This window comes from Otolemur garnettii, unplaced genomic scaffold (genome assembly GCF_000181295.1).
Source record: "Otolemur garnettii isolate 467f Iridium unplaced genomic scaffold, OtoGar3 scaffold00136, whole genome shotgun sequence".
Classification (NCBI taxonomy): domain Eukaryota; kingdom Metazoa; phylum Chordata; class Mammalia; order Primates; family Galagidae; genus Otolemur; species Otolemur garnettii.
In genome coordinates, this window is record NW_003852531.1 from 2,091,261 (window position 1) to 2,106,910 (window position 15,650).

The 15,650-nt window shown below is 37.3% G+C and overlaps 1 protein-coding gene across 1 annotated transcript in view; it reads left to right on the forward strand.

Annotated features, from left to right (window-relative positions):
- CFAP61 (cilia and flagella associated protein 61) overlaps positions 1-15,650 on the forward strand; it is a 307,795-nt gene that overhangs the window by 63,475 nt on the left and 228,670 nt on the right. The window contains exon 9 of the mRNA XM_003798465.2: positions 9,913-9,995. Within this exon, the coding sequence (XP_003798513.1) occupies positions 9,913-9,995 (83 nt within the window). The remainder of the gene's footprint in view (positions 1-9,912; positions 9,996-15,650) is intronic.

A 15,650-nucleotide genomic window follows, 5' to 3' on the forward strand; every position in this document is an offset into this window, starting at 1 on the left:
GGCTGGGGATTCGAACCCGCCACCTTAGGTGTATGTGGCTGGCGCCTTAGCCGCTTGAGCCACAGGCGCCGAGCCGGTTAAATTGATTTCTAGATATTTTATATTTGTTTTTGTAAATAGGATTGCTTTCTTCAGCTTTTTTAAGTTGTTCACTATTGGCATAAGTACATAATGGTACTGAGTTTTGTATGTTGGTTTTGTATATCGCAACTTTACTGAATTGGTTTCTCAGTTCTAACAGTGTTTTGATGGAGTCTTTAGATTTTTCTAGGCATAAGATCATGTTATCTGTGAACAAGACTGATTTGACTTCTCCTCCAATTTGGGTGCTCCTCATTTCCTTCTCTTTTCTAATTGCTCTTGCCACAATTTCCAGTATTATATCAAATAAAAGTGATAAACATGGGTATCCTTGATTGGAAGAAAGGCTCTTAATTTTTTCATTCAGTTATAGTAGCTGTGGGTTTGTGAGTTTTAACAGAATAAAGAACCCATACATAAATATATGGATTTTATTATTTTGAGATATATTCCTTTTATACTCAGTTTGTTGAGTCTTTATCAAAAAGGGATATTGAATTTTATTGAATACTTTCAACATCTATTGAAATGATCATGTGGTCTTTGTTCTTGGCTCTGTTAATGTGCTATATTTTGTTTATTGATTTTCATATGTTAAACCATCCTTGTACCCCTGGTATGAATCCCACTTGATCATAGTGAATGATCTTGTTTTATATTTGAGTTGAGTCTTGCTATGTTGCAAGCAATCCTCCTATCTCAGCCTTCCAAGTAGCTGAGATTATAGCTGTACGTGGCTGGTAAATTATATTTTTAATGTGTGGCTGTATTTGGTTTGCTATTTTGTTGAGGACTTTGACATTTATGTTCAGCAGTGATATTGGCCTGCAGTTTCCTTTCTTTGATGTGCCCTTGTCTGCTTTTGGCATCAGGGTAGCCCTCATAGAACAAGGTTAGAAGAACTCCTTCCTCTTTATTTTTCTTAAAGAGTTTGAATAAGATTGGTATTTGTTCTTTAAATGTTTGTTTGGTAGAAGTCATTTGAAGCCATCCGACCCAGGCTTTTTCTTAATTAGAGACTTTGTATTACAGCTTCAATCTCTTTACTCGTTGTGGTTTGTTGATGTTTTCTCTTTCTTCATGGCTGAGTCTTGGTAGGTTGTATGTGTCTAGGAATTTAATCCATTTTGTCTAATTTTCCAATTTGATTCTTTGTATTTCTGTGCTCTTAGTTGTTATGTCTTCTTTTTTGTTTCTGATTTTATTTATTTGGGTCTTCTTTCTTTTTTCTTAATTAGTACAACTAAAAGTTTGTCTATGTTATCTCATCATTCCATTGATCTTCTATAGTTTTTTCAGTCTCAATTTCATTCACTTCTCAGATCCTTATTATTTCTTTCCTTCCACTAAATTTGGGTTTGGTCTATGCTTGCTTTTCTAGTATTTTAAGGTATATAATTAGGCTATTTATTTGAAATCTTTCCACTGTTTTGATTTAGGCATCTAATGTTATAAACGTCCTCCTTAGTATAACACTTTTTGTATTTCACAGATTTTGGTATGTTGTGTTTTTTTAATTTGTTTTTTTAAATTGCCTTGTTAATTTTATCATTGTCTCATTGGTTGTTGGGAACATGTTCTTGGATTTCCATGAATATATATAAACTATGTAAATATAGTTTCTGAGGTTTCTCTTATTGATTTCTAGTTTTATTATAGTCAGAAAAGTTGTAAGTTGATGTAAATTTTACTTTTTGAATTTTTTAAGACTTTTTGTGGCTTAGGATATGGTCTGGTCTGGAAATGGTCTATATATTGATGAAAAGAATGTATATTCTATAGCAGTTGAGTCATTTTCTGTAAATGTCTGTTAAGCCTATTTGGTCCAGTGTGTAATTTAACTTGGATATTTCTTTGTTGATTCTTGTCTGGATAATCTGTCCAATTCTGAAGTGAGGTGTTGAGGTCTGCATCTATTATTGTATTTGAGTCTGTCTCAATACAATAGAAGCACCCAGTCTATCTATCTGGGTGCTTCAGTGTTGCGTGCATATATATTTAGAATTATTATGTCCTCTTGCTGAATTGAGCCCTTTATTTTTATATAATGACTTCCTTTATCTATTTTTACTGTTTCTGTCTTGAAATCTATTTTTATCTAATAGAAATATAGCTATTCCTCCTCTTTTTGGTTTCCAATTGCATGGAATATCTTTTTCTATCTTTTTTTTTTTTCAGTTTATGTGTATCTTTATAGATGAAGTGGTTTTTTGTAGATAAAATATAGTTGGGTCAGATCAAAGAACTTTTAGCATTTCTTTGTGTTGATGAAATCCTTCAGTTTCTGTTTGTATAGGAAAGTCTTTATTTCTCCTTCATGTCTGAGGGTTAAGGTTTTTTTCCTTCAGCACTTTGAATATGTTGTGCCACTCTCTTCTGGATTGTGAGGTTTCACTGAGAAGTCTCCTACCAGATGTATTGAAGCTTTTTTACACGTTATTTTTTCTTTCTTATTACTTCCCTTAGGACTCTATCTTTATCTGTGATCTTTGGGAGCTTGACTATTAAATGCCTCATGGTAGTCTTCTTTGGGTTTAATCAATTTGGTGTTCTATGACCCTCTTATACCTGAATATTGATATCTTTTGCTAGGTTCACAAAGTTCTTTATTATTATTCTTTGAATAAAATTTCTACCCCAATACCTATATCTCTTATCTATCTATCTATATCTATGTCTATATCTATATCTATATCTATATCTATATCTATATCTATTTAGAGATAGAAATTGCCCTAGAACTGCAGCCTTCTAAGTTTAGTTCAGGCCCCAGGGCTGCTTTTTGTCAGCTGGCGGTGAGGCTAGCTGGAAGTTGGATTTCTCTGCCCAAGCTAGTCTAAATGCTCCCTCCATGGGCACCAGCAGAATTCTTCCCTGTGCTATGTCCCCTGTGCCAGGGCAGCCCTGAATTTCTATATAAAGTTGATAATCACTTTGCTCTTCCTCCACTAGGATTCTCTTTCCACTCATTGTGCTGGCATAACATGGCCTGGAGATGGCAGGGTGGTCTAGGCAACACAAGATTGTCTTTCTTGCCCTCTTCAGTGTTCTTTCTGATATAATGGCAAAACCAGGCAATATGATTGCACCTAAATTTGGGATCTTCTCATAGTGCTTGCTTATGTGGGTAATTGCTGAATTTTGTGTTCACATGGAGGGACAGTCACTAGAGGCTTCTCTTCAGCCATCGTGCTCCACCCTCTTTGTGAGTAAGGATCTCAAGATTAAGAGATTGTCCTTGATTGTCTGAGGGGTCCTAAATGCAATCACAGATATCTTTATAAGGGAGAGACAGAAGGAGATTATGTGGGGAAGGGAGAGGCAATATGATCATGGAAGTAGAGTTTGGAATGATGCAGCCACAAGTCAGGAAGTTGGAAGTCTACAAAAGCTGGAAGAGACATAGAACAGATTCTCTCCTACAACCTCTGGAGTGAGCATGGTCCTGCTGAAGCCTTCACGTCAGGCCAGGGTTACTGAATTCTACCTTCTGACATCCATAAATATAAAAGAATACATTTCTATTGTTTTAAGCCACTATGAGTGGCAATTTGTTAGAGCAGCCATAGGCAACTAACACAATTACAGAGAAGAGAAAAGGGAAGGAGCCCAACCAAAGCAGAAAAACATGTGAAAATAAGGATTTCTTCACTCTTCAGAAAAAACTCCTGGAAAGCGTTACCTGTGCGTGTTGTTCCCACTATCTCTGTGGTTGTCTCCAGGCTATTTCTTGTCATTCATATCACAGCTTAAATGTCAGGAGGACTTCTCCAACTTCTCTGACCACCCTATCCAAAGCAGCCCCCAAGATCTGATTTTCTATGTTCCATCCATAATATTTTCTTGTGTACTTACTAACGTGCTTCAGCAGTGCAAGGCCATCTACTGTCTTGTTAATTGCTGAACCCCCAGCACCGAGAATGTCTGTCTAACAAATGGTAGTGGTGAAATAATGTATTTTTAAAGGAGTGAAGGAACACTCAGTGTGTTTTATTCATACCTGTGCTCTAGCACCTCTCACAGAGTAAGATAGTTAGGGGGGTGTGTGTGCTCCCATGTACCCTGGTCACTTGGAATTTTTTTAAGAGTAAGGTCTGTATCTCATTCTCCATTGAACTTTGCTTTGAATGACTTAACTTGAATCTCTCATCTTTCCTTTTTCCTCCTTTTAAAACTGAATGCCTTAAATACATTAGTCAGTCTTCTCTGAAGTCATCAATAATATTAAAACACTAAACAAAAATGACCATTTTGTAATATTTTGAAGATAGAAATTTATATTTATAATTAAACTTGCTTGGAATTTTAGTAATTCCAAGTAATTTATTAGTAATAAATAAAACTGTTACCCTTTAAAAAGAGTTTGGATTATGCAATTAAAAATGAGTCCTTTTGATTAGCTCCCAATCCTGGTTCTGTCTCACCTCCCTACAAATAGCCACTGTCATAACTTTAGTATGTATACTTCCACATTTCTTTTTGTGTAAATTTATTTAAAAGTCTTCTAGTCATAGGAAAAACACTCCCTTTTCAAGGCAGTGTTTTTTACATAAATGGTGTCATATGGGTATGCAATGGTTAAAAATTTGCTTTTTCAACTTTTGGGGATCTAATAATTTATTTTTTACAGAAAGAGACATTTTTGTTTTGTTTGAACTGCAGTGTGGTCACACTCAACATAGGGTCCCGTGCAAACAGACTGCCTTTATTCTTTTTAATAGCTGCGAGATCAAACACTTGCTATGCGTAGGTCCAGGACGTTCCTTTTGCCTTCTAGGTAGCAGTGCACTGTATGGAACATGCCACATTTGTCCTTGGATAGGTGTGTAGATCATTTCTGTTATTGTGTTGTTGCAAACAGGGCTGCAATAAGCATCCTTGTACATGTCTCCCTGGACCCCCCGCAAGAGTTTCTACAGGCTATATTCCCAGAATTGTTCTGGGCAGGCTTGGAGATCACTGCCACCAAGCATGGCTGTACCAGTGTAAGGCTCCTGAGCCTTTCCTGTTTCTCCAGTACTGAGTGGTGTCTGAATTTTTAACTTTGTCCAGTATAATAAATACTGGACAGTATAATAAAGAGATACCATTGTTTTAATTTTATTCCAAATACTGTTGAGGTTAAACAATTTTCCTATGTTTATTGGTCACTTATACTTCTTATCCATTTATTTCCTTTGTCTCTTGGGTTGTTTCTGCTTCTTGGAATTCCATCATTGGTCTGTTATCTGAGTTGCAGATATTTTCTTCATGTATCTACTTATTTTTTTAAAACACTTTTATGGTACCCTTTTTTTTTTTTTTTGAGACAATTTCACTTCCCTGCCCCAGGCTAGCATGCCATTGTGTCAGCCTAGCTCACAGCAAACTCAGACTCCTGAGTTCAAGTGATCCTCCTGCCTCAGCCTCCCAAGTAGCTGGGATGACAGGTGCCCACCACAATACCCCAGCTAATTTTTCCATTTTTAGTAAAGGCAGTGTCTCACCCTTGCTCAGGCTGGTCTCAAACTGATGAGCTCAAAGGATCCTCCTGCCTTGTCCTCCCTAAGCTTGAGGATTACAGGCATGGGCCACCAAACCCAGCCACTTTTAGGGTACTTTTGACTGAACTTCAAAATTTCGGTGTAGTCAAATATGTCCATTTTTCTTTTATGAATTCTACCTTCTGCATTTTTAAGGAAGGGCCTCCACACCTACAGTATCATAGAGATATTTGCTATATTTTCTTGTAGTAATTTTAAAGTAGGCTTTTTATTTTTGTCTCTTTTTGATTTTTTTTTAAATTTCAGATTCATATGTGGGTACAAAAAATTAGGTTACATTGTTTGCATTTGCTAAGTAAAGTACAGGTGGTAGTTGAGCTCTTCACCCAGGAGGTGTGGCATAAGGTGAGAGCTTAACAATCACCCATCTTCTCCCCACTCCCCCTCTCTCTTCCCTCTTTCTCTCTTCCCCCACTTGAATGTAATTATGTTTTTCTCTTGAGTGGGTGTGTACTTGTTCATTTACTGGCTTCACATTGATATTGAGTACATTGGATACTTAATTTTCCATTCTTGTGATACTTTACTAAGGAGAATCTTCCTCAACTCCATCCAGGTTAATACAAAAGACTTAAAGTCTCTATTTTTCTTTATAGCCGAGTAGTACTCCGTGGTGTACACACACTATAGTTAATTAATCCATTCAAATCCATTCTTGAGTTGTTTGGCACTTGGGTTGATTCTGTATCTTGGTGATTGTGAATTAAGCTGTGATAAACATTTTAGTTCAAATGTGCTTATGGTAAAATGACTTTTTTTCTTCCAGATAGATGCCAAAGTATGTGTTTTTTGTAGTTCTTCAAATTTAAACCTTAAATCCTTCAGGCTATAATCTATCCTCAAATGCTTTTTTTTTTTTCTTGGACATTGAGTCTCTCTTGGTCACCCAGGCTAGAATGCAGTCATATCATCATAGCTCTCCACAACCTCAAACTTCTGGGCTCACATGATCCTCTTGCCTCAGACTCCCAAGTAGCTGGGACTACAGGCATGTACCACCACAACCAGCTAAGTTTTCTATTTCTTTGTAGAGATTGGGTTCTTGCTGTTTCTCAAGCTTGTTTTGAACTCCTTACCTTCAAGTGATCCACCCACCCTAGCCTCTGAGAGTGTTAGAATTATAGGTGTGAGCCCCTGCTTCTGGCCTGCAAGTGATTTTTGTGTGTAATACGAAATAAGAGCCAAACTTATTTTTTCTCACATGATTAGCAACATTATCAAATAGTTTATTTTTTATAGCAATTTGAAATGTCACCTTTAACGTATTAACATTTTATAACTGTCTGAGTTTTATTACATTCTAGTCTTATCCCAATAACCTACTGTTTTAAAAAATATGGCTTTATAATATGTCTCAAAATTCAGTAGGGAATTTAGCCCACTCTGTGTTCTTCTTTCTTCAAACTTTGTTTAATAACTGTTCCTCCATATTTATTCTTTATAATCAGTTTATTTAATTACCCACAAAGAGTGTTATTGAGATTTTTGATGGATATTTAAAATAAATGTAAAAAACATAAGATTATATATAGATTAATATGTATTCCTAAAACTTTCAACAAGTATTATTTCACATTCCCTATGTGTTATTATTATTCCTGTTAGATAAGGAGCAGGGTAGATCCTAAAGTCTATACAATTTGGAGGCTTCTTTAAGAATAACAATGAAAAATTATGAATGTAAACGAGACGCTGTGCATGGAGGGCCCGTGCTAGGGAGGGAACTGAACCTCTTGCTTTGTTAGCTTTGTGGTAAATCCACTTCAGATAAGTAGTCTCACCTACAGAGGAAGTCCTGGAAAATTGTGCCTTCACTCCCACTAGAGTAAATGGTCAGTTCACGACTTCTAACAAGGTCACAGCCTCAGTGTCTTCTTAGTTGTATGTTACCTAACATCATTGCCTCTGTCTTCCGTGGGATAGGATCTCACATTTCAGGATCTCAGGGAACACCATGAACAGTAACTAATTAAACATCACAAAATGCCAGAGACACCAGAAAGAGAGATACAGCATCACCTTGCCCAGTTCTGAAATGCAGCCATCTCTAGGGACAAGCATAGCAGCTGCTTAGTAACAGACTGCAGCTCCTCAGGGCAGTGTGGCCAAGGCAATTAGTCATTGCAGTAGGTGACTGTCTTGTGAACATCAGACTGTCAGACAGGTGAGTTATCAGGGTTATTAGTTCATCACAAGTCTGACCCAAGGTTTAACACTTTTTGGATTTTAGTAATCTTCTCCTAATTATAAATAAATCTCTGCTTTTCTTTTAGTTGTATTTTTTGTAGTTCTTCAAATATAAACCTTGAAATAGGAGAGAAGTATCTTTTTTTCTTATTAAATCATAGCTGTGTACATTGATACAATCATGGGGTACAGTGTGCTGTTTCTATATACAATTTAAAATATTTTCATCAAACTGGTTAACATAGCCTTCATGTCATTTTCTTAGTTATTGTGTTAAGACAATTATATTCTATCTTTTTTAAAAAATAAAGTGTACCTTAAGAATAGGGAGTTACTGGCATGCCAGTTTCTTTGTTCACAAGTTTGCTGCTAAGCAAAGCTAATTATTAATAGTAAAAGTCAGAATAGTGACTATTTTTGAGTTGCATATTGACTGGATAGGGAGATAAGGGAATCTGGCTCTGGAAATGTTTTATATATTCAGCTAAGTGATTTTTAAATAGAGGTGGACATACGTAGAAATTCACTGAGCTGTGCCTTTTTTTAATGTGTGTTGTATCTCAACAACAAAGTCAATTAACCTAAAAAGCATGCTGCTGTTATCATCATGAGAATGGTGGAAACCCCGCATAGACTACCTGGAAAACTGCAGAGTGCAAAGTATACTCAGGAACTAGCAATGGGACACTTTCTGTTTTCCTCAAAGCATCTTTACTAGACTAGAGCTTCTAAGTGCTTTGCCCTTCTCTTCTCAGGACATTTTCTCTTCATGCCCAAAGAGCTACCTGTTAAACTGAGAGTGTGATTCTCTCTCATTGGTACCTTTAACATTGTGTACCTCTCCAATCATGCCCTTTACACCTCCATTGGCATTTAATTTATCTCTTAGAATTTCATTCTATTTCATTCACCTATATCTTTGCCAGAAATAAGTATAAGGCATTAGTGATCTGGTAATTTGGGGCTGAGAGGTCTCTGCAGCAGCTGTTGCCATGGCAGGCACTAGGACAACAGTGGGAGAGGGGGAAGAGAGGACCCTGGACCGCCTCTGGCCTCACAGTGTCTGATGTGAAGGTTGAGAACAAGAAAGCAGAGCAGTGTGGTGGCAGCAGCCCATCTCTAGAGCCTGCTGACATTGAGCTGCATCTTGGCAGCTGCTGGGGAGGGCAGCTGCTGGGAAGAACATCCTAGGGTTGCTCTGTGTTGAGGCCCTAGGGCTGAGAGCAGATGTTGTGGCAAACATAGTGGGCACCAGTTGAGGCAGAAAGCAGAACAAGCATGCTAGTAGTGTCCTCTCCCTGATGGAAGATTTGAAAAAAGAAGGGGGGGGGCAAGGAGGGAGGAGAAAGGAGATGGAGAAAGAGGAGGAGGAAGAGGAAGAGGAGGGGGCAGAATGGGAAATCTTTTTCTATTCTACATGTTAGTAAAGGCTAAAAACATGAAGGCTACTCTGATTATTGACTTTCCAGAATGTGCTAAAACCAGAGTGCTCAGCTCCAGATCTTCCTGGTTAGAAAATAGAAATGTACACATCATGGTCACTGGCAGACCAGTATTTTCGAAACAAAGACTAAGCAGCCCATGTGCCACTCATGGCATTTGGGTGGCTCTGATGCAGCTGAATGTGGTCTTTTCCACCTTCTGTCTTAAGATCTCTTCAAAGCCTGACTTCCAGGAAGTTGATAATCTTTTGTGAAGTTCAAAGGGAAAAGGGGGACCACCATCGATGGATCCCATTGCCCAGTGACTGGCAGAGGTCAAGGGCCACCTGCAAGCCAAGTCAAACCAGGCCTGGGCCCCGACCCCTCATGTGTGGTGTCACTTCCATGACCCTGCCAGGGAGCAGCTGTCTTTTATCTCCATCACACAGAGGAGGGCACAGAGAGGTAGGGGGAAGAACTCACTTAAGATCCCTCCCTCCGTATTGGCACTGAGTGGGCTGCAGAGACCCTGCTCTTCCCACCTCAAGGTAGTGCCCTCCGGAATAAAATTCTTCAGACATACTGTAGTTAAAAACACATGACCATGCTGACCAGTTTCCTGTGGTTCTCTAGGTGTTTATCACATATTTTCTGTCCTTATTCTATTCTTTCTCTCACAGATACTGAGCTCAGCCAGAATTCCCAAAAAATAGTTGAGGAGCCACAAGAATCTGTCACTCCAGCAGCCATGGAAAACACCCAGGTAAGGGAGACCATTCCCCCATGCCTGGGGTGCAGGGATGGATCTGGGGGCCACAAAGGACATCAGGGGTCTCTGTTGCTGGGGCCATTACTGAGAAGTTCTAATGCCTTATCAGTACTAGGGCTGGAGAGACCATGGACCTGTGTGTTGGTAATAGATAAATCAAAGCCTCATTGGCCTTCAGAATGCAGGTCAGAATGGAGTGTCAGCCCTTTTCTACCTTCCTCCCACTCCATCCCTTGACTTCAAGGGGCTGAGGCAGATAAAGCTGTTCATTTAAAGCTCATGGGGAAATCCAGACTTTCTAAGAAAATGTACACAGTATCTGTCTACTCAAATGGGGCAGCATTTTCCTTCTTGCCTTCATTGACCTTGCAAACCACAGAAATGACATCACAGCTCCATGGAAAGCCACTAGGCTTCATTGTCTTTGCCTGGCTTAGAAGGAGCCTCCCCTGCACCCTCTTGCCACCAACGAGACACTAATGAGTGCTGTGTGTGGTGCTGTTACTGCCCTGCCTAAAGATGGTGCACCCTCACCAAGGGTCTAGAATCAGCCGTGTTATAGATTAGATGGGCCCAGGAATTCACCCATCTTTCTGTCTCTGCCAACCTCTGACCACTAATGGGTTCATAATAATACTAAGATACCCACATTTCCTGGGCTCTGGGTCCTCACACACCCCTATGAGGCCTTTGGGTTTGTCCCTTGTGTCCTAAGGAGCAAGGCTACTCAGTTCCCCATCTTTTCATAAAGCCTCATCAAGGGGGTGCTGCAGGAGTAGAGAAGACAAATGAGCTCACTTGTAGGTTAATGTTGTCAGCATGGAGCCGCATCAGTGCTGTGTGTGGCCAGAATCTTGCAGTATGTTTTGCTCCATAGCTCCTTCAGCCTCTGTCCTACTCACTTTCCTACCCAGTGGGTAGGGCCCAGAAGCCCTTCCCCATCCCAGGATAGAACAAGGTGCAGTACCTTTGTTTCCTGACCTTCAGTCTCCTCCTTTCTTTTTTCTTCTTTCATATCTTGGACAAAACTATGTTCTCCTTTACCCATCAACTCATGCAAAGAAAATCTTGGGAAGAAGAGGAAGGAGGGAGGCTCTGAGTCTTAGCACTAGGCCACTTGGATTGTCCTCCCCAATTTTCATGTTATCTCTATGGAAAAAATGTGTTCCAATTACCAAAAAAGAGATGGTTGGGTGTCACATCTCAAGTGCTCATCTCTTCTCTGCACAGAAACTGGAGTGCAGCTGATGGTCAGGTACCCAGGAGACTAAAACACAGCTTTAGCCTTCAAGAGATTATGGCATGGTGAGAAGAGGAGAGTTCTCTAGTTAAGTATGGGGAAAGGAGATAGGAAACATCCCAGAGAGGAGACTCGGGAGAACTGAACCTTTTAAAGAAGATTGTATGGCATGAATTAGATTGAGGGAAATAAAGCTGATAAATGGATTTAATAAAACAATAACAAAAGTGAAAGAGACTTCTGCTCCAATGGAGTAACAGCAACTAGAGTTACTTTCCTGCCTATAACAACAAAAATGTGGCCAAAATATATACAACAACAACTTTCAAGACTCTGCTCATCACTGTAACAAAGGACAGAGATGCCCAAGAGATGGAAAACAAGCTAAGTAAATCCTGTGACTATCCCAGCTTATTTCCTTGAGAGAGTTTCTAGGCCACAACACAGGACAGGACTTCCTGAGTTGAAGAGACAGATCTTTAAGTCCATGGAGACTAAACTAAAACTAAAAACTAAAAAAAAAAAAAAAAAAGAAAAAAACACACACACAGAGAGATTATTGGTCAGCAGAGGCTCACTCTTGAATATTCAGCTGAGTACTGATTAAACCATGCATATGAGGAAACTACTAAAGGTCAGGCTGTAGAAAGATGTTCCCAGAAGGATTAGAATTAAGAATGCCTAGTTCTTATACAAGGTTAGGAGTAGTACTGTTTTCAGTTTGTTCTCACCAGCCAGACTGAAAAATCTTGGAATCAGAAAATGTTGGGAGAGTACAAAAATGAGTTTTTCTCAGGAATGGAGAATGAATAGCTCTAGAGAAGGCACTACCATATCATTAGAGCAAGAACCAACACAAACAAACTCTTTCCAAGTAACTTAACTGAAGCCCAGAACAAAGTCTAAGACTTTGTGGGAATACAAAATTATTCAGCACCCAACTAGGTACAATTCACAATGTTTGGAATCCAGTAAAAAATTTCTAGGCACTCGGAAAACTGGGAATATATGATGCCTAAGATGGAGATAAATCAATTAGTTGAAACCAACCGAGGTATAAAAAGAAGTTAGAATTAGTGATTAAAAACATTAAAAGGTTAAGGAAAGACATAGAAGATATAAAAATGCCCCAAATCAAACCTAGAGATTAAAAACTTTCAATGCATGAAATGAAAAATACACTGGAATTATACAGCACAGGTTAGATAGACACTGAAGAAGAAAAGATTAGTGAACTTGAAACAAAGATAAGAATTTTTTTTTTTAAGGTCAGCTTGGGACAACTTCAAAGTCCTAATATATGTGTAATGAGAATTCATATAAAGAGAGAGAAGTTGGGACAGAAAAAATATCTGGAGAAATAATGACTGAAAAAAATCTAAATTTGATGAAAACTTACAAGAAGCTCAGAAGACACAAGAACATCCAAAAAACTATACTAAACACAGCTATAATCAAATAGTGGCAAACCAGTAATAAAGAGAAAATATTAAATGAAGCCAGGAATTGAGATAGAGGAAGTCAAGTTAGAAACAGAGGGAAAAAGGAAAAAGATTAAGAATAATAACAGATTTCTTACTGGAAATAACTTATGCAAGAAGACTGTGGAATTGCATCTGTGAAGAAGTGGAAGAAAATAAACTACCATCTTAGAATTTTATACTGAATAAGTATCTTTCTTTCAAAAATAAAGGTGAAATAAAGACTTTGCACACAAGCAAATGGTAGAAGGACATATCACCAACAGACCCATAGTACAAGAAATGTTTAAAGAAAGTCCTTAAAGCAGAAAGAAAATGATATCAGATGGAAACCTGGATCTGCACACAGGGATGAAGAGTCCTGAAAATAGTAACTGGGTTAAATATACAATATTTTACCTTTAATATTCATCTCTTTAAAAATAATTGATTTCTTAAACAAAAAGAACAACATAGTATGTAGTTTATAAGATATGTGAAAATAAAATATATGACAAGAATAGCACAGAGACTTTAAGGAGTAAGGTAAGTAACTATTTTAAGATTCTCATACTATACCTGAAGTGGTATAATATCATCCAAAGACAGTCTGATAACTTAAAGATATATACTAACATCAGAGAGTTATTATCTAATAAACCAACAGAAGAGATTAAATGGCATAAGAAAAACACAATTAAACCAAAAGAAGCCAAAAATAGAGGAAAGTGGGAGGGGGGAAGGAAAAATGGGAAGATAACAGACCATTCATCTAACCATATCAATGATTACATTAAATGTAAATGGTCTAAATATCCCAGACAAAGAGCCTATAAAGCAATCTTAATTTTACAATATCCTGCATTTACTGGTGCTATTTTTATACAGTAAAGCAACAATTTTCCAGTACAACAAGACAATTTAATAATAAAACAACTTCATTAATCATGAAAAAAAAACAAGCAAACAAAAACACTATTAACCAACTAGATCTAATCGACATATATAGAATATGCTACCCAAAAAAAGAATACATATTCTACTCAAGTGTACAGGGAACATTTATCAACGTAGACCATACTCTAAGCTATGAAACAAGTCTCAATAATATAAGATTCAAGTGATCTAAGGTATGTTCTCTTACAACAAATGACATTCCAAGACAATAAAACTATAGATCAATATTCCTCTTGAACATTAATAAGAAAATTCTCATAAAAACTTTTGCAAAATGAATCAATATACAAAAAAGATAACCATCATGACTAAGTGGAATTTATTCTGGGAATTCAAGGTTGGTTTAATATAAGAAAATCAGTATAATTTGTCATATTAACAAATGAAAAGTGAAAAAACATGTGTTTATATTATAAATGCATAAAAGGCATTTGAAAATCCAACATCCATTCCTCATAAAAACCATTAGAAAACTAGAAATAGAAGAGAATTTCCTCAATTTAATAAAGGCCATTCTTGGAAAACCTACAGTAAATATACATAATGGTTGACAATTAAATGCTTTTCCCCTAAAGTCAGGAATGAGAGAAAAATGTCTGCTCTTACTCTTCTATTCAAAATTGTACCAGAGCTTTGAGCCAGTAGAGAAAGGTAAGAAAAGGACTAGAGGTCATCCAGATTGGAAAGGAAAAATTAAAACTCTCTTTTATTCACAGACAAAATGGTTGTCTGTATAGAAAACTCTGATATAATCTACCAAAGAGCTACTAGAACTAATAAATAATTAAGTTTGCTAAATATATACAAAATTAATGCACAAAATTCAGTTGTATCTCTGTATAGCAATAAACCATCAGAAATTTAAATATCACTTATAATAGTACAAATATATTAAATATTTATAGGTAAATCAGACAAAAGTTGTTCAAGACCTATATACAGAAAACTACAAAACATTTCTGAGAGAAATTAAAGGTGATCTAAATAAATTGAGAAATATGCTCGTGCATTAGAAGGCTTGATATTGTTAAGTTATCAGTTCTTCCCAAATTGATATGTAGATTTATTAAAATCCTAATCCAAATTTCAGCAGAAATTTTTATAGAACTTAAACTGATTCCAGAAGTCACATAGAAATGGAAAGAACCTAAAATAGCCAGGACAACTGTAAAAAAGAACAAAGTTATAGGACTAAAACTAACTGATTTCAAGATTAATTAATTATAAAGTAAGTTCTTGTAATGAAGATAGTGTTGTATTATTGGTGTCAAGATCAATAAATAGACTAATGAAATAGCATAAAAATTTAGATATAGACTGAACACATAGAGACTACTGATTTTGACAAAACTACATGGCAAGAGGATAAAGGACAGTGTTTTTCATCAGAAACAATTGGACATCCATATATAAATATTTTAAAACACAATCCGTACCTCATAACCACATATAAAAATTAGCTACAAAATTAGGTCATGGGCCTGAATTTAAAATAAACTTATAAAACCTCTGGAAGGTTGTGGCCTTCAAAACTTTTCAGAAGGCATACTTTAAATATACACAGTTTATTATCTGTCAGTTCTACTGATGGCTCACATCTGTAATCTCAGCACGTGGGAGGCCAAGGCAGGTCCATTGCCTGAGCTCACAGGTTGGAGACCAGCCTGAGCCAGAACAAGAGCTTGTCTCTAAAAATAGCCAGATGTTGTGGCTGGCGCCTGTGGTCCCAGCAACCTGGGATGCTGAGGCAAGGGTATCTCTCAAAAGCCCAAGAGTTTGAGGTTGCTGTGAGCTGTGATGCTACAGCACTCTACCAAGGGTGACCAAGTGAGACTCTGTCTCAAAAAAACAAAAAAATTCTACCTCTTTAACTAAAAACATTAGCACAGCTTTCAAGTTAAATAGAAGAATAAGAATAATGAAGTAATAACTAATATTTAGAGAATTAGAGGGCACCTATCCTGTGCTAAGCATCCATCTACCTGACAGACT